This window comes from Phycodurus eques, chromosome 5, assembly GCF_024500275.1.
Source record: "Phycodurus eques isolate BA_2022a chromosome 5, UOR_Pequ_1.1, whole genome shotgun sequence".
Taxonomy (NCBI): Eukaryota; Metazoa; Chordata; class Actinopteri; order Syngnathiformes; family Syngnathidae; genus Phycodurus; species Phycodurus eques.
This window is the reverse complement of record NC_084529.1, coordinates 3,603,603-3,628,647: the sequence shown is the minus strand read 5'-3', so window position 1 is coordinate 3,628,647 and position 25,045 is coordinate 3,603,603. Positions and strand designations below refer to the sequence as shown.

Here is a 25,045-nt window from a genome sequence, read left to right as displayed (position 1 = left end):
ATAGAGTTCATTTACCAATTTTTTTATTAAATGATTGGTGAATAAAATGCTGTTATTTGAGAAAAAAAGTTGCGTATTTACATGTATTTTTAGTTTGCATTTTTTCATTCGTGTATCTCCATTTGTTTTAAATAATACAATAAAATGAAGATTTTACATACAAAGTACATTTACCATTTTCCTAAATAACCGCTGAATTGCATTTTATTATTTGAATAATCTTTTGCATCCTTGAAATGTATTTTCTTTTTTTATTCGTTTACCTCATGTAATAATCGATGACTTCATTGATTGTTAAAAAATACAATTAAAACAGTAAAAGGAAGACATTTTCCTCCCACCTAGAAACATGTCTGCTTCACTGAAAACAAAGAAATATACACACGCACACACTCAAACAGCATCCCGGTGCGTGTTTTGGTGTGTGACAACACGTCTACGCGGCGCAGACATTTTAATCTCCTTACGATTATGCTTACACACACACACACACACACACACACACGATTATGTAGGTGATACACATGTACAGGATGTCCACCAGCACAACATTACAACGCACATTAGAGACTTCAAGCAGTTTTTTGCCACACTAATCATCCAACAAAGAGAATTGCACATTGAATGGAATCGGTGTCATCGCCGATCTTATCGGCCTGATCGGTATCGGCCGATAATTAGCATTTGATGCCGATCGGTTTTAATATCAGAATGACGTCATTGATGAGCTCCGCAAAAGGCATTTAGTCCGCGTCGCCATCGTGCGCAGTGTATTTGAATTCAAAAGCTACTTTATTTTTAGCCTTGTTGCATGTCTTTTGACTAAATACTGTAAATAGCTGACCACCAATAAAGTTATTTAGAAACAAAAACATGGCGGCGGCGTGGGACAGACAACACGTAATGCCCGGATCGGACTACAAGACAAATTTGCTCTTTCGCGATTGCACTGTCCGACGACTGCAATAAAATCTCCGATTCCGATACCAGCGCTTTTTTTTCCCCGTTTTTTTCTTTTCCGATCACTGGGCTTCATCTTGTCAACTCAAATGCGACCGGATACACGCGTTACCGTGGCGACGACAACAATAATGGTGTGTCCGTACGGACAAAATGGGGGTGGGGGGGAAACGTGTGTTGGTGGTCATCGGTGCTCGGGACATGAGACGACGTTCGTTTACGGCTCGCTTGAGGTACGTTCCCGTACTTTGAATACGAGGCAAGCAACAAAACGTTATGTAGCCTAGCACGCTACTGCTAGCGCGAACGGTTGCAACGCCGGCGTTCTGTCGAATCGTGCTCTGAGGTTTCGATGTGTGTGAAGTCATTTAATTACAATGAAGTCATTTAACGGCAGTAAGTTAGCACCCATTATTTCTGTCATGTTGGAACGTTGGTTCGACGCGACTTGAGCAGTGATTTCCAACCTTAATGGAGCCAACGAACATATTTTACAATTGGAAAATCTCACGGCACGCCAACAAACAAAAATGCCTCACTGGCAGAAATAGATGAACAAAGATACATTATTGATTGAAATATATTTTTTGGGAGCAAAATTAAGTGCACAGGTATATACAGGAAATGAGCAGGTCATTTAAATCGACACATTCCTCCATCTTGTGATCGCTTATCGTTTTTTTTTTTCCAACTCGCTGCTTGGCGCCCCAAAATCCTGATCGCGTAAAGCCTACTTTTCAAATCTGCAAATATAATGACATCCCAACAAACATGAAAAAAAAAATCCTGAAAAATCAGGGGGAAAAAAAACAAAAAAAACAAATGCTGATTTTGGCATCTTTTTTCTTCTGTCGTAGACGCAAACCAAACACTAAACGACAAAGAATTGGAAACGAGTCAAATGTTCTGCCTGTAATTCCAATCTTTATTCTTGTACATTTGAAGGGACCAAAAAATAAGTTATTTTCTGATTTATACAAATATTTTTTTAATCAATCAGTGATCGGAATTTTATCCTGCCAAATATCGGAATCGGCATCGGCCCCCCAAAAAATCCCCATCAGTCGAGCCCTCGTTAGAACCCTCGAAGCAGCGGGTAATTTCAACACAAATGGCCCAGCACCACATGTAGACAGACGGTATCGCAATACTCACACGCATACTGTATATTCTTGATCCTCTGCGAAGAACGACCGATCTTCCAGCAGCTAACTGAGCAGTATTGAACGGCTGTGCCCTGTCCATTTATACCCCATCTATGTCTCATATGCTGTATGAATCGCACAGAAGCAGTTAGAACTGGATCAGAACCACTTGAACCAGAAAAACGATTTGAGAAAGCACCAGAACCGACCACGCTTCCGACCCGAACCGCTTCGAGAATTGCCCCAGGACCAGCAGAACCGACTTCAATCATAGCCAATTTACAATTGAGCACCTTGGACCAGAGCTTTTCGAAACGACCGACGCGCGACCACTTTTAGGAATGCACTCGGCCGATTTGGATCAGAACCACTCGGCCCTGGAAGAGAAAAAAGAAAAAGAGATCCTACATTTTGGGTTGCACGTGAGTCGAATGTGGAAAAGTGACTTCGCTTCATTTTGCACTTTTCCTCGGAAAACATTCAAATGAATCGTGTCCAACTGATGGAAATGTTCAAATCATTTTTTTCAAAAACGTTTTTTTTTTTTATCTGGTTCATAGACCAGAGACTCTCTTGGGAGGTTTTTCACATTCACCTTTTGTGATGATTGTTGTTGTTTTGAAAAGAGAAGTCACGTCTGACCTTGTTGCAGCGTCAACAGGATGTGCAGCAGCGCGGCGCGGCTCGCGTCCATGTCTGGGGCTCGAACGGGGATCCGAGAGCGGAACGGAGCGAGCTGCCTCCCTCACAGCGGCGCATCCATCACCGTCGCTCCCGGCTGCGTCCGCCGATCGCGATGCGCCTCTTCCTCTTTTCTTTCTTTCTTTTTTTTTCTTTCTTTCTTTCTTTCTTTCTTTCTTTCTTTCTTTCTTTCTTTCTTTCTTTCTTTCTTTCTTTCTTTCTTTCTTTCTTTCTTTCTCTGAGGACATCCAGAACATGAAAGCCCTGCGCTCGCTCGTCTCTTTCCTCTTTATGTGTCGGGGACGCGCACGCACGCACGCACGCACGCACGCCCCGCCCCCCACTTGACACACGCACATACACGCACCTTGCGCTCCAGTCTACATATTGGACATCGCTCAGACCACTGGCGTTTTTTTTCTTTTTCATCGTAATTTCATTGATTTTAGTATAATAACTTATTATAATTCCTACATATAATAATAATAATTCTATAGAACGATAAATGACAGTAATAATGGAGGAATTCTTCAGCAACACTTGATGAATGTAATCTTTATTGCAGGGACAGGTCCATATGAGTCATTTTCATATCGTTTGATCAATAACGGCACGTAGCGCTTCTCCTCACCCGGGTCGCGGGCGTGCCGCAGCCCATCCCAGCTATCTTGGGGCGCCAGCCAATCGCAGGCCGCGCGGAAACAAGCAAAAAAAAAACAACAACATTTACACCTACGGGCAACTTCGAGTCCTCAATTAACTTTGTTGGGGGGGGGGGGGGGGGGGATGTGGGAAGAAACCAGAGCACCCGGAGAAAACCCACACAGGCACGGGACCGCCGGGACTTGAACCCGCAAGCTCACAACTGCGAGGCGGATGTGCTAAGCGGTATCAAATATTTTCTGCAATCTTAGTCTTTACTGTTAGTTGTCCCAAATGAAGTTTGATGATTTGCGACCAGTTTTGTGAAGATCTATCGGATTCTTTTCCAAAGGTCGAATGTCTTTGCCGTGATGTTGCTGCGATACACCAGAGGGACCTGTGATGGGGCGGCCATTTTGCGTTCGCACAATAGCAAAAAAGCAAAATGAACGCCGTTATTTCTGTCACATGAATGAATACGTATGAATTTGTCAACGCGTGGGAAGGCTTGTATGTCTTCACCGTTATTACGGCTGGCTGTTTCAGCATTGGAGACAGTGACCCTGGAAAACCCAGGGGTCATCCAAAAAAAAGTGTCTTGACCACTATTCATTAAATGATATGAAAATGCGTATGCCTCCATACTGTGTGCGTATATAGTTACGATGTATTTTGATTTTGTATCTGATATCGATTTTGTTTTGCGATACGTGCCCGTTGCGTGTTTATGTTCTAAAATGATACGCGCATATATAAAGTTGGATGGCTCGACGGTAAGGGGGAAAGAACTTGGAAGGGTGAACTTCCAACTTCCAACAGATGTGTTTTTAATGTATTTAGATATTTATCACAGATTTTGTTGTGTGTGTATTTATCGATTTTTTTTTTCAATATTTGTCGGCGTACTTATGGATGTATTTATTGATATATTCTATTACACTTATGGATGTATTTATGATATTTAATCTATTGATTGATGTATTTGTTGATTGATTTGTACTTCTATATTGATGCACTTTGTTATATTTTTATGTATTAGGAGCAGCAGATTCAGTCCTTCTTTTCCCACTGACTGTCTGACGTGAAATTTCTGTTTTAGGTCAATTAGGATGACCCAAATTATTTTTATTTCGCTAAATGCAAAATATTTATTGATGCCCACTTTTTTTTGGTTTTTTTAAATTCATTTTATTTCATTTCTGGTTTGAAACGCAGACAGAAATTGTGCTACTTCAATGCTTACATTGTTGCACTCTATGGAACAGACAGCAAGATTGCTTCTTATACTCCAGTTTAGTTTTGTTTTTAGTATTATTATTTTTTAAACTGTAGCTATTTAGTTAAAGAAAAGTTTGTGTTTGTTTTTACATATTTTATTTAAAATTCTGCTTTACAGCACAGACCGAAGTCTCTTACATCCACTCTGTTGCTTTTATTTATTTATTGTATTTATATATTGACAATCATGTACAATGAAGTGCTCTAACTCGTCCAGTTTTTGCTATAATAATCTCTTTGGGGGATTTTTGCCCCCCCCCCCCTCCCCTCCCCCCAGCCCTCCAAACAATATCGAATCGTGTATCCAACCGTGCGTCAGAAATTGAGCCATGTATCGAATCGTGACCTTTGTGTATTGTTACAGCCCTCATTTATTGATGTCTATTTAATGTAATTATTAGTGTATTCATTTACAATGCTTTGTGTTGGTTTTTGTATTTGTCAATGCATTTTATATTATATTTGTTTTTGAATTTATATGCGTTTTCATGGGTTTACTTATAGACACATTTGATGTATTTATTGATATGTTTTGTTATATGCCTTGATGTAATTATTGATGGATTTTTTTTATCACTTATTTTGTATTTTCTTGTTTTTATTGGTGAGTATATTGATGTCTAGTTTGATGTATTATTGGTGTACTCAATCATGTATTTCAGTATATTCTACATGTATTTGTGGAGGTATTTGTTGTTCCTCCGAGCGCTGGTTGATGCCCAAAAGTGGTTTTCAACTTTTCCTCTTTCAGCGTCCAAAGATATTCGAAGTTGACAATGAACGAGCCGACTGGCTTCTCGAATACATTTGCATAATTTACGATGGATTATCTCTAATTTATGCAAAACTGCTTTCCACTTGTTAGCGTCAATGTTCGCAAGGGTGGCGGTGGCGATGGTGGGACAGGGGGGGTGGGGGGGCAGATAAACTTTAAAAAGTTTGAGGAGACGTGGCCACGGCCATCTTTTATTTTTTGAAAAATGCTTCTCGCTCGCTCAAGTCTTTTCTCCTCAAGCTCCGCCCACTAGATCACGCATGAGCGGCGCTGTGGTTACCACGGCCACGCCAGAGAAGCGGTTGCCACGGTCAACGATAAAGACGAACAAGAAACAAATATTTCCAAGGATTGTAAAATGACTAGCTAATATGCTAATATGCTCATTTTAGCCTAGATGTTAGCACACGCACAAGCCTCTGTGTTTGCATGCACACACGCACAGACACACATGCACACGCCTCCTATGCCATGCTAATTGTTAATGTTAGCCTCATCGCTACCACAAAAGCACACTTGTGAAGCACTTTTGTGATTGGTTTACACCCCTCATGAACATGCTACACACTTCTTCGACATGTCACCGTGTCTGCTAAGCTAGTTGCTCATGTGCTAATGTTAGCCTAGCTGCTAGCTAAACTTAGCGTACTGCATTTCGAGGCTCCACGAGTGTATTTGATCAATGTTAGTCCTAAAGTGCAGATGTGTGTGACCCAAACCCTCCACTGACCCATTTTGTGTTGTTGATTGTTTTTCACAGTCGTGGCGAAATAGCAGCCGATTGGCTGGCGTCCACCTTTGAAAGTGAGAGGCGTCGGCCGGAGTCTCCGCCCTGAGATGAAGTTACGTGGGAAACGGCGCTCGCTATTCAAGGCGACAAAACCACAAATCAGATAAGAACATCGTCCTTTTGTTGGTTTGTGTGTGTGTGTGTGTGTGTGCGCATGTGTGTGTGTGCGCGTGCCACAGTTTTTGGCGTTTTGACATTTGGACATAATGATCACGTCTATGCCCAACATTTCATTCAAGAACTGGATTATGTTGTTTTGTCACACTCGGATGTTACAGTCATTCTAAACCTTAAAACAACTGTGTGTGCGTGCGTGTGCGTGCGTGTTTGTGTGTGTGTCGTCGAGTGTATCGTAATCCCATCGGCATCAGCGCATGGATTGAGGTAACGAGGTCACACGGAAGAGCCTGCGGTGTCATTAAACACCACCCCCCCCCCCCCCCCCCCCCCGATAATCCCCCGCACCCGCTACACTCCCTCTATGATACCAGAGCTAATGGTCCTCGGCAGGTCAATGGCAAATATCATATCAACATCAATATCTAAGGTGTCCCAAAAGTCAGTCAAAATAGTTGAAATATCATCAAATATACAGAAAAAGAAAGGAGAGCTGACTGTTGGCCTTCCCATGTCCTGCAGAGGATGCGAATGAAGCAACTTACTGTAGACCACGTGACCAGACCTCAGTTTTAAGAGGGGCACGGAAGATTTATTGGGGGGGGGGGCACAATTGCTATAACTTATAGACAGTAAGTAGCCTTCATATTTTGGATCATTCTGTAGCCTCGTGGCGAAGCAGTGACACACGTAATCATCATGTTATGACCAGCCCGCATCATTTCTAGCACAGGTGTCAAACTCAAGGCCTGGGGCCCAAATCTGGCCCGCAACATCGTTTTAGGTGGCCCGCGAGAGCTAATTATTTGCGTGAACTTCCATGAAGTTTCAAATCTTAATGTTTGATAAATGGCGGGACGGTCGCCGACTGGTGAGCACATCTGCCTCGCAGTTCTGAAGACCGTGGTCCAAATCCCGGCCTCACTTGTGTGGAGTTAGCATGTTCTCCCTGTGCTTGCGTGGCTTTTCTCCGGGCACTCTCACATCCCAAAAACATGCACGCTAGGTTAATTGAAGACTCTAAATTGCCCATAGGTGTGAATGTGGGTGCGAATGGTTGTTTGTTCCCATGTGCCCTGTGATGGGCTGGCGACCAGTTCAGGGTGTACCCCGCCTCCTGCCCCATGATAGCTGGGATGGGCTCCAGCACGCAGAGTCAATTACATAGTCCACGATATAAAAATCCTGTGATAGTGATTAGGGAGTTTTCGATTAATCGTTTCATATAGAGTCAACTATATAGTCCGCTATATCAAAATCCTGATATAGTGATTTGGGGGTAGGTCATGAATGAAGGATATGCAACTGTTGTTGCCGTCTTTCCACGACGTCCACCGTGGCTGCCCGCCATTTCGGCGTTTGCCGCGGTCGGTGCCCATTTAGCCGATGGGAACCGGGCGGAAGCCGCTCTCTACCACTTTGAAGCCGGGCCGTCATTGTTGGGGGCGGTTCTGATCCGCCCCGCTTCTTTGTGGCCCGCTGAACTTTGGAGAGGTTCGAGCGTCGCTAACGACGACTCTCAGCATACCAGGCGGCTTGGAGAACGCTTCACATTCTTCGAGTGCGCCACAAGCACAGACGCTTCGATTCCTACAATATGATCCGCATTAACCGCACGCACACACACACATTATACAAATACAAACACAAGCTCTGTCATGCACATACACGCACGCACACACTCCAAACATGAATTCACGCAGCTCAGCCGATGAATGCTGTGTTGTCGCACTGATAATGAGTCCAAGAAAAAGCCAACGAGTGCCTCCAAGGTGAAGCTTCTCGTGCGGGAGTGGGCAAAGTACAGTGTGGCTCTTCTGGAATGTAGCCCACAAAGCATTCACATTGATTTTACTTTTTGATTGATTGATTGATTTTTAACCCAAAAATGAGTTACTTCAAATATATTTATGTATTTATTTATTCATTCATTCGCTCATTCGTTCATCTGTGTAGTTTCTTAATTTATTCATTGTGAATAATAACATTGCAAAAATAGTCAAATCCAAATTTTACACATTTAACATTCTTTGGTTTGTTAAATAATTGGTTCATTTATTTATGGTATTAAAATAATACAATTGTAGGAACATAAAAAACTTTTACATTTTTAATTATAAATGACACAATACAAAATGACAATGCATGATTATCTTATTATCAAAATAAACAGTTTTACATAGAATACAAAATTATTAGTTAAAAAAGTATACATTTAACAATGTTCAATAATTAGTTACTTTATTGTATCGTAATAAAATACTCAAAACAGTAGGAAAATAAACAGTTTTCAATTTCTAAATTAGGAATAATACAATAAAAATGATACTGAATTATTATTTTGATTGAAGTAAGTGATTATACATAAAATAAAAATATAGATATCAATATTTGTAAAATATAAAATATATGTTTTAATGTTAATTTAATTCTAATTAAATTGCTAAAATTTTAAAATGAGCATGAATGTTTATTTTAATATTGAAGTGAATTATATTTTACATAAAACATATTTTTAGTGAAATATAAACATTACCGTTTTAATTAAAGAAAAAACAAAAACAATGAAACAAATAATTTAATGAATACTATTCAAAATGGAGAATGAATGATTATTATACTTTCCAAATAATGTAATTTTACCGTTTTTATACCTGTGCAGTTTTTTTTATGATTTTTGATTGACCTTTTTACGAACGCTGCCTGATTCAAAATGAAATGTGCCCCGTTTTGCCCTCCACTTTTCTTGCGTCTCCAAGCAACATTTGGACTTTTTCTGCTGTGTTGCTTTTATTCTGACACACTGAAGCAAAGTTTCTACTGAAAAGAGAGTTGTTGTTTTTTAAACACAGTCTTTTAATCGCCAAACTTTAACATTCCAACATTTGGCTTCACCACGATAATCCCCCCCCCCCCCCCCACCCCACCCCACCAAAGCTGAAAGACAAAAAGACAAAAGGTGTGAATGCATAATTAATAAAGTCCAGCTGTAATTTTAGTTGTGGCGTCGCTTCGAAGTTTCCCAAAAGGCTCTTTAGGGTCTTTCAGTACACAACACAAGCAAGACACCCGCCCTTTTCTCAGGGAGGTGTGTGAGGGGAGGGGGGGGGGGGGGGGGGGTTCTCCCGCCCCTGCCCCACAATGCACACACACACACACAAAAGAGGGTGCGCATATGCACGCTCTCGTACGAAATGAGGATCACCTAAAAAAAAAAAAAAAAAAAAAAAATCATTTCATGAGTACCAAATACTTGTGGGTCCTCATTGTGTAATAAGAGTGGGAAAAGTGTGAGTGGTGCAACACCCGCCCACGGGAAGCCGTCACAGGCGTGTCAAGTTCAACACTCAACAGTACTCACTACTTCCGTGTCTTTTGGCGACACCAAGAGCTGAAAATGTTATAAATCAAATCCACTGTATGATAGAACATCCATTTCCCACACTCTGGTCGTCAGCCAATCGCAGGGCACATACAAACAAACAACCATTCGCACTCACATTCACACCTACGGGCAATTTAGAGTCTTCAGTCAACCTACCATGCATACATATGATGAAAACCATTACAAGCCAATAAAACACAGAATACACCAGGGATAATAATCAACATGGTCAGACACGTTCATTGTGGTGCGTTTTCGTATGATTCAATATTGTGGGAATTGGAACTTTTTCAAAGCACAAACAAAGAGGCAGTGGCTCCCTTTAGTGGAACATAGCTCAAACTGCAGGCTGCTTTAAAAAAAAAAAACAAGAAGCTGTTCAAATTTAAACTTTGCTAATGTTTACATGTAATCCTAAGTATTTAGTTTTATATATCAACTTATGCAGCGAAATATATACTCAATTTAAAATTTCCACGTGAAATTTAATCAGAAATAATTGTCTGTTTTTATATATTTGGATCTTTAATAGAGGTAAAAATGAATGTACATTATGACAAAATGAATATTGTTTGTGATGTAGCTAATCATTTTGTTAAAGCTAAAGATGACACTCCTGAAAAGCAAAAAAAAAATAATAATAAAAAATTCCTTTTTTTGTTGGTTTATATCCGAAATTATCTCAAACTTTTGTCGATTACAGTATTACATGTATGTACGCATTTCTTCAAAGTAGGGGATTGCTGTTGTTTTGTATCCATCCATCCATTTTCTTTCCTGCTTCTCCTCACTTGGATCGCAGGCTTGCTGGTGCTTGGTGGCCGCCGACGTCATATTCCTGCGCCGCGCCGTCTGTCAGGAGTCCTTGGCTGCTTTGCTCGGCCTGCTGGAGGTGAACCAACTTACTAACTTGGACGTCCGGGCACGCCGACAAAATGCACACTTGGACGCGGTTATATCGAACTCTGGCTACGGTAAGAAGTCGACCAACGACACCCGTTGTCGGCTGTTGAGGGTTATTTATTTTTCTTCTTCCCCTTGCTGCACCCGCTCGGCTATCTATTAGGCTAATAACACCAGACCCCGTTAGGAAAATACACAATTTAAGTGGTAGATACTAAACTAAAGCAATTACTTGCTTGAATTTGCCTTAATATGATTTTTATATTGTTTGGATTCAGCTGTGTTCGGCATACGCTGATTATAGGCTAACTGATGAATACGTTTGCAGAAACTTTACGAAAGCTTGTCCCCTATTCTTGTCCAATAAGAAAGTTCAAATAGTTGTTGTCCGCACACACACTTTGTCCCCATTGTTACACCGTATTTCAATTATTTGTGTTGCAAGACTCCACGAGAAGCCCTAAATAAAAATGTACACGTTGTCCATCTGACAAACCCAGCCCACAGGCTAGTTAGCATAGCTTGGCTAAGGTTACCCAATCTGTTGCGTTGTATCGTCCCAGGCTTCTGGGATCCAAACTTACATCTTAGCTATTGATATTCAGTATGTGGTTATGCATATGATGTTTTATTTTTTTTAATGTCAGTATAACACCAAGTAAAGACAAAATAGAAGCAAATAAGGAGGCTTTATACAAGTAAACAATTGTTCTGACACCATTGGTGTGCTTTCACGTTTTTTTGATGACAGCACGACAGAGAAATCCCTGTGTGAATTGTCACATTACTGATCATAAGAATGCAGTTTACTCGCACTTTTACAACATTTAAAAGGTTTGACTCCACTTTGATTTGATTCGATTCCGTCTTGCATTGTGTGTCCCCTTGCAGAAGGTCTGACTTGTTTTTGTGTGTTGTCGTCCCCACACAGCGAAGTCATCAGCTGCCGTGCAAACAGCACGGAGCGACGGTGTTGTCGGTCCGAACGTACGCTGACAAAGCAGCGAGTAAGATAACACAACCACTTCCTGAACTGTACAAAGTGGCACAACCGTTAACGTACATTATAGCTTAAAGATGTTACAATTAGCATGATATTATGTGCAGGAGTGGGGTGGCCAGGCTGTGGCCATTTTTGGGGGCACGGGGGGAGGGGGGGCAAGCACAGTGTTAGAGTGGCACTTGCCCCCCGAGAACCACCACTGATTATGCGGCATGTTGTTGACTCGTTGTTGTTTGTGCACAGTCGATGCAGACGTCACAGTGGTTGGGTCCGGTCCGGGCGGCTACGTCGCCGCCATCAAAGCTGCACAGCTCGGCTTCAAGGTAAACCGGTGCCGCAAATGTTCTATTCTCATTGGCCGCGCTTCTTACACCGTTTTAGTAGACTGTTGTACAATCTGGCGTGCTGTAAAGGGGATGATTGTAATGACCCGGGACTAAATAAAATCATAGTTATATATAATTTTATATTTGTATCTTGACAGACGGTTTGTGTGGAGAAGGACGCCACACTGGGCGGAACCTGCCTCAATGTCGGCTGCATCCCCTCTAAAGTATCACGTACAATTATATATTCCATTGAGTTCTGTTATGGTAAAGCATATGCCATTATGCTACATATTCACATTTGGTTTAAATGTGAGTAAATGTGTGTGTGCAGGCTCTTCTGAACAACTCGTACTTCTACCACTTGGCTCACGGCAAAGACTTTGAGAGCAGGGGCATCGAAAGTAAGATGGAAGGGTGACATCACATGGCGGACAGAGCGGTAGTCCAAATGGTTCTGATCCACAGTAAATCTCCGACATGACGATGTTTCTTTTTCAGTTTCCGGCATCTCTCTGAACCTTGAGAAGATGATGGCGCAGAAAAGCGGGGCGGTCAAAGCGCTCACCGGGGGCATCGCGCATCTCTTCAAACAGAACAAAGTGAGACCTCCTTTTCCTTTTCCCGCCCATCTTTGTCAGCCTTCGCGATACGGCGTCCTCTCCCGACAGGTGACCCACGTCAACGGCTTCGGCAAGGTGGCGGGAAAGAACCAGGTGACCGCCGTGACGGCCGACGGCAGCGAGCAAGTCATCAACACCAAGAACATCCTCATCGCCACCGGCTCCGAAGTCACGCCGTTCCCGGGAATTCAGGTGTGCCACAACGTAAAAACAACGCAATATTTGACTGACTTCTTCCCGGGTTTTGTGTGAAAAGCACCAATGGCATATGTTGCACGCTTGCTCGTTGCTCGTGCATTCAGGGTGCTTTTACAGTGCCACCAAAAAGTAGTCACAGCCCTTCACTTTTTCCACATTTTGCAATGTTACAGACTTAATCTAAAGATGATTTGAGTATAGTGTTCTTTGTTTTTTTTTAAATCTACATAAAATATGCCATAATGACAAAGTAAAAACATATTTTCAGAGAGTTGTGCAAATTTATTGAAAATGCAAACATTTAAACATAATGGGTAGATAAGTATTTACACCCTTGGCTTATTATTTAGTTGAAGCATCTTTGGCAGCAATCCCAGCCTCAAGTCTTCTTGGGTATGTCTCTACGAGCTTGGCACACCTGTTTTGGGGCATATTCTCCCATTCTTCTCTGCAGATCCTGTCAAGGTCAGTCAGGTTGGGTGGGCACTTTCAACGGACAGCCGTTTCTCGGTCTTTCCAGGGATGTTCGGTGGGATTCAAGTCCGGGTTCTGGCTGGGCCGCTCGAGGACATTCACTGGCTGCCCCTGAAGCCGCTCCTTTGTCATCTTGGCTGTGCGCTTTGCGTCATTGTCGTGTGGGAAGGTGAATCGACCCCCGAGTCTGAGTTCCGGAGCGCTCTGGAGCAAGTGTTTGGCAGCTGTCATCTGACCTTCTATGCGGACTAGCGGCCCAGTTCCTGCCGCAGAAAAACAGCCCCACAACTTGATGCTGCCGCCAGCATGCTTCACAGTAGGGATGGTGTTAGCCGGCTGATGAGCAGTGCCTCTTCTTCTCCAGATATGACGCTTGCAATTCAGGCCCAAAACTTCTATTTTGGTTTCATCATCCATCCATCCATCCATCCGTCCATTTTCTGTACCACTTATCCTCACTAGGGTCGCGTGCTGTAGCCTGTCCCAGCGATCTTCGGGCGAGAGGCGGGGTACAGCCTGAACCGATCGCCAGCCAATCGCAGGGCACGTAGAAACAAACAACCATTCAGAGGCAATTTAGAGTCTTCAATCAACCTACCATGCATGTTTTTGGGACGTGGGAGAAAACCGGAGTGCCCGGAGAAAAGCCACGCAGGCAGGCGGAGAACATGCAAACTCCACACAGGCAGGGCCGGTATTTGAACCCCGGTCCTAAGAACTGTGAGGCAGATGTGCTAACCAGTCGCGCACCGTGCCGCCTGGATTCATCAGACCAGAGAATTTTGTTGCTGCAGGTCTGAAAATCCCTAAGGTGCCTTTTGGCAAACTCCATGCGGGCTGCCATGTGTCTTTTTGTGAGAAGTGGCTTCTGTCTGGCCACTCTCCCATAAAGGCCTGATTGGTCGAGGACGTTCGCAATGGTTGACCTTCTGGATGGTTCGCTTATCACCGCAAGGAAACACTGGAGCTCCGCCTTAGTGACCATAGGGTTCTTGTTCGCCTCTCTGACCAAGGCCCTTCTTCCCCGGTTACTCACCTTGGTCGGATGGCCAGATCTACGAATGGTCCCAGTAGTTCCGAGAAATCAAAACCACAGTGCTTTTCGGGACCTTCGAAGATGCTTCGAAGAAATTCTTTTCTATCTTTCCCCAGATTTGCGCCTTGACACTATCCGGTCTCAGAGGTCTGCAGACAATTCCTTAGATGTCATTGCTCGGTTTCCGCTCTGATATGAACTGCCAACTATGAGACCTTATGTAGACAGGTGTGTGCCATTCCAAACGCTGTGCAGTCGATTGGTTTTACCACAAGGTGGACTCCATTCAAGTTGTAGAAGCATCTCAAGGATGATCAGTGGAAGTCAGATGCACCTGAGCTTACGTTTGCGTGTCATAGCAAAAGGTGTGAATACTAATGTATCTATTATGTTTGAATGTTTATATTTTTTAGAAATTTACACAAATGTCTGAAAATGTTTCCACTTTGCCATTATGGGATATTTTATGTCGATTTTTTTAAATAATTTAAAAAAAAAAGAAAACTATACTCAAATCAGCTTTAGAATAAATCTGTAACATATCAAAATGTGGAAAACGTGAAGGGGTGTGAATACTTTCTGGTGGCACTGTACATCACAGGAACTTGTATACACACACACCGTGCCTCCCGGCACATTACTCTTTTTCAATTCCGTTTTTATGATTGCAAGACATCGAAATCACGGTTAAATTTTGATCAGTCTGGGCGTTTAATCAAAATTTAATCATGATTTTTTTTTTGCCCAACCGGTAAACAAGCCAACTCCACACAGGAAAGCCTGAACCTAGCTTCGTAAAAGGTGTCATCTATTTTTGATTCGGCAGATCGACGAGGAGACAGTGGTGTCGTCGACGGGAGCGCTGTCCCTGAAGAAAGTTCCGGAGGAGCTGATCGTGATCGGCGCCGGCGTCATCGGAGTGGAGCTGGTGGGTGCCGTCTTCGCGGTCACGTCAACGGTGTGCCGCCGGCCTTCTGTCATCCTCGTCTTCCCGCAGGGATCCGTGTGGCAGCGTCTTGGCGCCAAGGTGACGGCGGTGGAGTTCCTAGGCCACGTGGGCGGCATGGGCATCGACATGGAGATCGCCAAGAACTTCCAGCGCATCCTGCAGAAGCAGGGCCTCAAGTTCAAGCTGGGCACCAAAGTGTTGGGTGCCACCCGGAGGCCTGATGGGAAGATGGACGTGGCGTGAGTAGTACCCCCTCCGATGCAAACCCCTCGTGGTGCTCGTGTCTTTAGACACGCGTGACCTGACTTTTTCCATGACAATTCTTCACAAAAGAGGCATCGAGCTGTTAATGCCACTCTCACTTGACGTTTACTGTCAAACTAAACATTAAACACAGAGTACAAGTACACCTCGTCTATTTAACCAAACCGCATACAGTAGGTTTGGCATACAGGCCCGTTTAGCTTAGCGTTTAGCGTTGACTCCTTCAGATACAGGAAAATGGGGGGGGATCATTAAAACACTGTTGTTTCTTCAATTTCTTATTCATTTTAATGCCTGGTACCACAAAATGTATTTTACCTGAAGAATACAATGAAGACGACAAAATGCAGCTGATTCCATAATGCTTGATGTCCTATTTGATATTTTTAAGCTTAATTGTAATTCCAGTGATTTGGGTTTTCTCCGGGTACTCCGGTTTCCTCCCTCATCCCAAAAACATGACCACCATCACCATCAAAAAATCCTTATCAGTCGGGCCCTAATATTGACACATTGGTACCATATGTCCCATCACTTAATGTGCGGTGTAGCGTCAGTAACTTTTTATTTATTTATTTATTTATTTCCCTTTTCTCACGAGAGCATTTCTTCATCCTCCGCTGCCTCAATCAGTTAGTTGTTGATTAATTGTTGTACAAAAAAAAACAGCCGATAATATCAGTTATGGTAAGATTTTAGTGGTCTTGCCCCTTTGACATCAAATTAGGCTTCATGTGGAGTTTGACACCCCTGGAGGAATGAGTCAGCGCCCTCAGTATTCCGTGTACCGCGGTACCCTACGCGGCGCTCATCACTTCCTGCGGTTTCAGCGTGGAGGCGGCGGCCGGCGGCAAGAACGAGACGCTGACGTGCGACGTGCTACTGGTGTGCATCGGTCGGCGGCCGTTCACTCACGACCTGGGCCTGGAGGCCGTGGGCATCCAGCTAGACAACAGGGGGCGCATCCCCGTCAACAACCGCTTCCAGACTAACGTACCCAGGTGCGTTGTGTGACGATCCTGCCTCGCGCGACAACGTGGGGCATGATGATGATGATGATGATGATGATATGATGATGTCACATACTGTCCTCGTCGCGGCAGCATTTACGCCATCGGCGACGTGGTGGCGGGGCCCATGTTGGCGCACAAGGCGGAGGACGAGGGCATCATCTGCGTGGAGGGTATGGCGGGTGGCGCCGTGCACATCGACTACAACTGCGTGCCCTCCGTTATCTACACGCACCCCGAGGTGGCCTGGGTGGGCAAGACCGAGGAGCAGGTCAAGGAAGAGGTCAGCCACGTGCTGTATGTTCTAGCAAAACTTTCCATAGACATGCCTCAAAGATGGAGAAATGAGAAAAATCTGATTTGTATAACGGAGAAGGACATAAAAAGAGGCTATTTCTAGTTCATAAATTTCTCTTACTGTGGAGGTGGACAGGAATGTAACCCCCCTCCCACCCATAATCAGTTCATAAACGGATAACCAATATATTATCATATAACTACTTTATGAACAGATAACCAGCTGATGAAAAAATGATCTGGTTCGGTATACTTTTACACAAAAGGACTTCATTGAGGTCAGGAAATAGGAAAATCTTCTCAAATTCACACTTTTTAGTAACATTACTATTAAAAATTGGGGTGGTAAATATTTACTGGACAGGGGGAGAATATAAAAACAGTTATGTACAGTCACATAAGCTGTCAGATAATTGTAACAGATTTAAAAAGCAGGACAAATTTGGCCTACAGTGGGTACGGAAAGTATTCAGACCCCTTTTTAAATTTTTCATTTTGCTATATTGCAGCCATTTTCTCAAATCATTGAAGTTCATTTTTTCCTCATTAATGTACACACGGCACCCCATATTGACAGAAAAAAAAAAACAGAATTGTTGAATTTGTTTTGCAGATTTATTAAAAAAGAAAAACTGAAATATCACACAGCCATACGCATTAGTTGCTCAGTATTTAGTCGAAGCACCCTTTTGAGCCAATACAGCCATGAATCTTTTTGGGAATGATGGGTGAGTTTTTCACACCTGGACGGTGAACGTTGGTGGGCAGCCATTTTCAGGTCTTTCCAGAGATGATCAATTGGGTTTAAGTCCGGGTCTGAATACTTACGGCTGTGTGAGATTTCAGTTTTCTTTTTTAATAAATCTGCAAAAATGTCAACAATTTCATTTTTTTTCTCTCAATATGGGGTGATGTGTGTACATTAATGAGGAAAAAAATAAACCCACATGATTTTAGCAAACGGCTGCAATATAACAGAGTGAAGAGTTTAAGGGGGTCTGAATACTTTCCGTATCCACTGTATCTAGGTATTACATAATGGTTTATGCTTTGGGCTTAAAATAGATTTATTTTACACACGTGTATATGCGGGCTCATTATTTGAATACATATATGAATATATTGTATTTGAAAAACCTATTACTGCATAAATGTGATATAAAAAAACTCTATAGCGACTAAAAAGTAGGACTTGAAGTGTTTTTGCCGCCTACTCCATGTAAACCGTGCCGAATGATGGAGTTTATTGCCCCTTATTATTAATTTCATTTGTATTTTATGTATTCCTTTGTTTGTGTTCAAATCAAACAATCAATAACTGACAAAATATTCCGCATAATAACGTCTCCTAAACGTAGTCATTTATTTTGGGTCAGGTTATCCGGTCCGGTTTTTAGCAATGACATCAAGGTTGAGGATTTTAAACCTCAACCCGCTCTAAACTGTAACGTTGTGGCTGTTCAGGGCGTTCCCTACAAAGTGGGCAAGTTCCCGTTCGCCGCCAACAGCCGCGCCAAAACCAACGCCGACACGGACGGTCTGGTCAAGATCCTCAGCCACAAGGAGACGGACAGGATGCTGGGCGCTCACATCCTCGGAAGCGTAAGCCTCGCGTGCGCTCGCGCTTCACGCTAACGCTGCCGTCTAGCGCCTAACGTGTGCTTGTGGCCTATAGGGGGCGGGAGAGATGATCAACGAGGCGGCCCTCGCCATGGAGTATGGCGCGTCTTGCGAGGACGTCGCCAGAGTCTGCCACGCCCACCCGGTACGTCGTGGCTCACGCCAAAGCATAAGAAATATATACATAAAAAAACAATTCTTGGCTTTGGTACCAAGCGTCTATGTTGACCTGAGGGAGGAGCTACATTTGGTTAGCTCATAGTTTTGTTGAATAGGGCATAAAAAGTGGTTTTGGTGCCGTCTTGTGGCATCTAAAGCCAATTGCAAACCATTTTGGGTGCGTGTCGGTTAATCTCAGATTTTTGCTATTTGCCACGAGGCTCTGTCCTTATCCCCCACAATGAGCGGTGTTCACTGTATTTAATTTTTTATTTAATGTATTTATTTTTGTGCGCCCTATCCCCAGCTATTAGCTTAAAAAAAACGCACATATTCACTGTTTTTGTGCACTTATTGAAACACCCTACAATGCCGCCAAAACCCTGTCCACGCCATTTTAACTAGAGCTAGATTAGAATTAGGCTAGTTCTAGAATAGTCCTAGACTGTTTTGTTTTATCAGAGGGGTTGTATTGTGTAAAATCTGCATTAATTTTATTTAAAGACAACCACACTCGGATCAGTCTAGAACTGCAATAACATTACACTAGACCCCAACTCCAGTCGAAGAGTTCTAGACGAGACTATACTGGTCCTAAACTGAAGCAATATGAGACCAAGACTCACCCTAGAAATGAGCCAGACTTGAACAAGACCGCAGCTAGAGTAGATTCAGACTGCGACTAGACTGCTGCTACACTACAACTAGATTAGACCTTGACTACAACTAGAAAAGTTCCAGACTAGACTAGTCCCAGACTACAACAATACAAGACCCAGACTCGCCCTAGAAATGATCTAGATCTAGATTGATCAAGACGAGAGCTGGGATATAATAACTAACCTAGGATATGAGACGAGAGCTAGGATATAATAACTAACCTAGACCTGGACTGCAACTAGTCTATTCATAGACTGCAACTAAATTACTACTTTGTCTTTGAGTTTTCAAAAAAGCGCTATACAAATTAGATTTATTATTATTTCTACAACTAGACTAGTTCTAAACTGGATGAGACTACGACTAGTGTTGGCCCAGACTCGACCTAGACTACAGCCATGGTACAAACCCCAACCCCATTGAAGAAGTGACATTGTGTAAAGTGTAAATAAAAACAGAATACAATGATACAATGAAAGGGTTTTTCAGGGATGTCCCTGCTTATTTCAGCAGTCTTTGTAGTATATTCGATTAAATAAAGGTTGAAAAGGATTTGCAAATCAATGTATTCTGTTTTTATTTTACGTTTTACACAATGTCCCAACTTCATTGGAATTGGGCTTTGTAGAATTAGGCTACAACTAGACTAGACCTAGAAAAGAACTAGACTTGACTCTTCTTCAGACTAGTTTGGTCCGCATTGCCGGCGGTAAGTCGAACTCGTTTCCGGTGAGGGTTGGACTCCGCCAAGGCTGCCCATTGTTACCGATTCTGTTCCTAATTTTTATGGACAGAATTTCAAGGCGTAGATGGGGTCCGGTTTGGTGGCCTCAGTATTGCGTCTCTGCTTTTTGCAGATGATGTGGTTCTGTTGGCTTCATCAAGCCGTGATCTCCAGCTCTCACTGGATGGGTTCGCAGCAGTGTTGTAGCGGCTGGGATGAAAATAAGCACCTCCAAATCTGAGACCGTGGTCCTCAGTCGGAAAAGGGTAGCGTGCCCTCTCCGGGTCGAGGATGGGATCCTGCCCCAATTGGAGGAGTTCAAGTATCTTGGGGTTTTGTTCACGAGTGAGGGAAGAACGGAAAGGGAGATCGACAGGCGGATCGGTGCGGCGTCTGCAGTGATGCGGACTTTGTATCGGAAGCTCTCGATTTAGCGGTCGATCTACGTTCCTACCCTCGCCTATGGTCACGAGCTGTGGGTCGCGACCGAAAGAACGAGATCCCGGATACAAGCGCCGAAATGAGTTTCCTCCGCAGAGTGTCCGGGCTCTCCCTTAGAGATCGGGTGAGAAGCTCGGTCATCCGCGAGGGGCTCAGAGTAGAGCCGCTGCTCCTCCACATTGAGAGGAGCCAAATGAGGTGGCTTGGGCATCTGATTAGGATGCCTCCTTGACGCCTCCCTCCCACAACGCGACCTCAGATAAGCGGAAGAAAATGGATGGATGAATTACTATTAATATTACCACTGCAATTTAACTACACCTAGACTACATCTTGACGCGACTCAGACGAGAACTAAACTGGTACATTGTCTTTGCCTTTTGGGAAAAGTGCCCCGCAAATGTGATGTATTGTTGTCATTCTTATTACAACTAGACTAGTCCTCTACTGGAGCTAAACTAGACCTAAACGGGAGCCAAATGAGCCATGAAAAGATGTAGTGAAACGTATGGCGAGTTTTTCATCCTTGGGCTATATTAAGGAAATCCTGTGTTCTTTGTAGTTGCAAAATAAAAACCCAAAACGCCTTTTGTTGCCTTTCCAGACGGTGTCGGAGGCGTTCAGAGAAGCCAACCTGGCCGCTTCCTTCGGCAAGGCCATCAACTTCTGATCCTCTTCATCTTCGTCGCACGAGGGAACAGGAAGTTGCGCCGCCAGGAAACTCCCACACCCAAACTCTAACTCCATGAGACCGCCGAGCTTCTTCTTCTAATGTTATTTCCTGAATACTCATTTACATATTCAATAGTACGATCGCCGGGAGGATTTTTTTTTTTTTTTTTTTTTCCATTTACAGCTGAACGATTGTGTCGGGAAATAGAAGTTTCCCCCATGACTTTCAAGCTTTAATTTATTTCTACTTCCTGTACCATGGCGCTTAGCACGTGTCGCGCTAGCCAGCACTCGTCCGGCTTTTAGGACATTTATCCCAATTATGAAAATAAAGTAAATACATCATGTGGTCAACACGCTCGTCTGTTTTTATTTTGGCTTTTTAACCTAATGACATCACAACGATGTTACACATTGGAAAATACTTTTTTTTTTTTGGGGGGGGGGGGGGGGGGGCATTTAAAGGTTTGTTGGGCGGCGCGGCGTATGTCTGGTTAGCACATCTGCCGCACAGTTCTGGGGACCTGGGTTGAAATCCGGCCCGGCCTGTGTGGAGTTTGCACGTTCTCCCCGTGCCTGCGTGGCTTTTCTCCGGGCATTCCCGCTTTCCTCCCACATCCCCAAAACATGCGCGCCAGGTTGATTGAAGACTCTAAATTACCCGTAGGCGTGAACGTGAGTGCCAATGGTTGATTTTGATTCTTTTTATTTATTGATTGATTTTGTAATATGTGTGCCCTGCGATTGGCTGGAACCCAGCCTCTTACCTGAAGTCAGCTGGGATAAGCTACAGCACAGCCGTGTGAGGATAAGCGGAATGGGGGGGGGGGAATATATATATATTTACGCGCAGATAATGGGTATGGAAAGTATTCAGACCCCCTTAAATTTGTCACTGTTATATTACAGCCGTTTGCTAAAATCATTTTTCTTTTTTTTCTTCTCAATGTACAAGCAGCACCCCATAGTGACAGAAAAATGTAATTGTTGAAATTGTCGCAGCGAATTAAAAAAGAAAAACACAGCCACAAGTATTCAGAGCCTTTGCTCAGTATTTAGTAGACGCACCCTTTTGAGCCAATCCAGCCATGAGTCTTTTTGGGAATGATCCAACAAGTCTTTCACACCGGGATTTGGGGGATCGTCTGCCATTGCTCCCAGCCATTTTCAGGTCTCTCGAGATGCTCCATTGGGTTTAAGTCGGGGCTCTGGGGGGGCCATTCAAGAACAGTCACAGAGTTGTTCTGAAGCCACTCCTCCGTTATTTTAGCTGTGTGCTTGGGGTCATTGTCTTGTTGGATGGTGAACCTTCGGCCCAGTCTGAGGTCCTGAGCATTCTGGAGAAGGTTTTCGTCCAGGATATCCCTGTACTTGGCCGCATTCATCTTTCCTTCGATTGCCACCGGTCGTCCTGTCCCTGCAGCTGGAAGAACACCCCCACACCATGATGCTGCCATCACTGCTTCACATACCGCTGAGAATTAAGGTCGAAAAGTTTGAGCTTGGTCTCATCAGACCAGAGAATCTTATTTCTCACCATCTTGGTGTCCTTCAGGTGTTTTTTTGTTTTTTAAGCAAACTCCATGCAGGCTTTCATGTGTCTTGCACTGAGGAGAGGCTTCCGTCGGGCCACTCTGCCATAAAGCCCCGACTGCTGCAGTGACGGTTGACTTTCTAGAACTTTCTCCCATCTCCCGGCCGCATCTCTGGAGGTCGGCCGCAGTTATCTTTGAGTTCTTCTTTACCTCTCTCACCAAGGCTCTTCTCCCCCGATTGGTCAGCTCTAGGAAGGGTTCTGGTCTTCCCAAACGTCTTCCATTTCACGATTATGGAGCCCACTTAAGTGCAGCAGAAAAGTTTTTTGTAACCATGGCCAGATCTGTGCCTTGCCACAATTCTGCCTCTGAGCTCTTCAGACAGTTCCTTTGACCTCATGATTCTCATTTGCTCAGTATCATCAAACACAGCTGGACTCCAATGAAGGTGTAGAACCATCTCAAGGATGATCAGAAGAAATGGACAGCACCCGAGTTCAATATGTGGGTGTCACAGCAAAGGGTCTGAATACTTAAGGCAGCGTGATATTTCAGTTTTTCTCTCTTAATAAATGTCAACAATTCCGTCTGCGGGGTGCTTTGTGTGCATTAATGAGGGAAAAAATGAATTTGATTTTAACTAATGGCTGCAATATAACAAATGGCGAACAAAGACCTTGACAACAGAAGTCGAACCTCACTGGACTCCAAATTCAGACCTGACTGAACTTGGAAGTCCTGAGGCCGGAGTGTCTGGGTGTTGGTTGGCCGGCCTTTCTTGTTCTTCACCCGACCAGACCCGTTGGACGTAAGACGATGAAAAGGCAACCGGGGGCTTTTTGCATGTCCGAGGCGGTCAACGGGAGCGGACGCGCGCCAGCTCGTCAAACGTGGCCGCCGCCTCGATGCCTCAGGCAAACCGTTTGATCAGCTGGCAATGCACTCTGGTCTTCAGACACGCAGCGAGCGATTCTGGGACAACGTCGTTATCGGTACAGAATAATGTCACCTTTTTAGAGGGGGAAAAATGTTACGTTTTGAATGAAAACCTTCTTATTTGTAAGGGAATTTTTTTTTGGGGGGGGGGGAATTTTTGGAACAATGACATAACGAAAGTGTTCTTTTCTGGTTTGACAAGAGACGCAGCGGTTGTTCCCTTCCGACGAAAAGGCTCCTGTGCTGTTTGCGCAAGGTGTGTGTGCCGAGCAGGCGTGGCGCCACCGCCGGTCGGACCCCGATCGAGCCGGGGGGGAAGGCAGAAGACGAGCGAGAGGAGCCCAAAAAAGAAGAGGGGGGAAAACACTGTTTCCATGCGTTCAGGTAGCGTTGTTACTATCAGTTATTACATCGTTATTCTCGGGTAGTCGGATGTTGCTTTCAGGAGAACGAAGATCTGTTTCCTTTGCGTTGGCGTGAAGACGCTCGCTCGTCCCGCGCAGTCCGACACGCCACAACAAAAGTTTGTCGTCTTCTCACTTGAGAGCGCTTGGATGTGTCTCAACTGGATTGTATTTTTCCAAAGTTATTCCAAATGTCACCAAAATTGATCAGTTATTAAGTCTGCAACCTAGGCCTTTGATTAAACCAGGACTTGTATCTTGTTAGACTAGAACCTATTTGGACTGAAATCTAGTATGACAGGACTAGAATAGGACTGAGTTTGAGCAGATCCTCGATTGATTGGGACTAGACTATAACCTGAACCTAGTTAAGCCTACACTCTCAACCTCGCCGGACTAGCACCTAGTCCTAGTTAGACTAGAACGCAAACCAGGTTAGACTAGAATCTAAACTTGGTGAGATAAGAACCTAACCCTAGTTTGACTACAACTTAACCTCATTTATAGCGGACCTCAAACCTAGTGAGACGACACCCAAATCTAGTAAGAGTAGGATCTAAGTTAGGCTAGATTCTAAACCGACTTCGAATAGAACCTAGTTAGACGACAATCTAAACCTTATGTGAAGACGTAAACCTACTTGGCCTATAACTGAACTCCAGTTAGACGACTACCTAGACCTAGTCAGACTAGAACACAGGAGTCAAACGCAAGGCCTGCGGGCCAGATCTGGGCCACCACATCATTTGTTTAATCATGCATGTGCATCAACATCCAGGAGTTCTGCTGAAATCTGTACCAAAATTCCAAATTGCCCTTCCTAATAAATAATTACATTAAGATTGAAGCATTTTTTTTGTTACCAAAACCCTTTTTTATTGCAGTAACTTGAGCAACAGTTGAACAAAACTACTATCCTTAACTTCTGATTTCAAAACTAGTTATCGATCAATTTGTTGTCTATATGTATTACTAGTCAGAACGGTGGACGACCGGTTAGCACATCTGCCTCACAGTTCTGAGGACCGGGGTTCAAAT

The 25,045-nt window shown here is 43.7% G+C and overlaps 2 protein-coding genes across 2 annotated transcripts in view; one reads left to right on the top strand and one right to left on the bottom strand.

Annotated features, from left to right (window-relative positions):
- Positions 1 to 3,080, bottom strand: part of LOC133402551 (receptor-type tyrosine-protein phosphatase zeta-like) — a 50,269-nt gene extending 47,189 nt beyond the window's left edge. Inside the window, 1 exon segment of the mRNA XM_061676457.1 lies at positions 2,748 to 3,080. The gene's annotated coding sequence lies outside the window, so the exon portion shown is untranslated.
- Positions 3,081 to 10,621: 7,541 nt separating this feature from the next.
- Positions 10,622 to 21,488, top strand: dldh (dihydrolipoamide dehydrogenase). Its single transcript, XM_061677486.1, has 14 exons — positions 10,622 to 10,747; positions 11,608 to 11,683; positions 11,923 to 12,002; positions 12,164 to 12,232; positions 12,340 to 12,409; positions 12,507 to 12,607; positions 12,677 to 12,820; positions 15,163 to 15,264; positions 15,334 to 15,524; positions 16,380 to 16,550; positions 16,653 to 16,842; positions 18,321 to 18,458; positions 18,532 to 18,621; positions 21,065 to 21,488. Exons 1-14 carry the CDS (start codon positions 10,709 to 10,711, stop codon positions 21,128 to 21,130), a joined length of 1,527 nt encoding a protein of 508 aa, XP_061533470.1. The 5' UTR covers positions 10,622 to 10,708; the 3' UTR covers positions 21,131 to 21,488.
- The last annotated feature ends 3,557 nt before the right edge of the window (positions 21,489 to 25,045 follow it).

What these genes read in the sequence shown, in the direction of transcription:
- dldh (XM_061677486.1), top strand. Translation starts at nt 10,709, where the DNA reads ATGCACACTTGGACGCGGTTATATCGAACTCTGGCTACG. An exon ending in TCGGCTGCATCCCCTCTAAA is followed by an intron (nt 12,233 to 12,339) that starts GTATCACGTACA and finishes GTGTGTGTGCAG; the next exon opens with GCTCTTCTGAACAACTCGTA. An exon ending in GAGTCTGCCACGCCCACCCG is followed by an intron (nt 18,622 to 21,064) that starts GTACGTCGTGGC and finishes TTGCCTTTCCAG; the next exon opens with ACGGTGTCGGAGGCGTTCAG.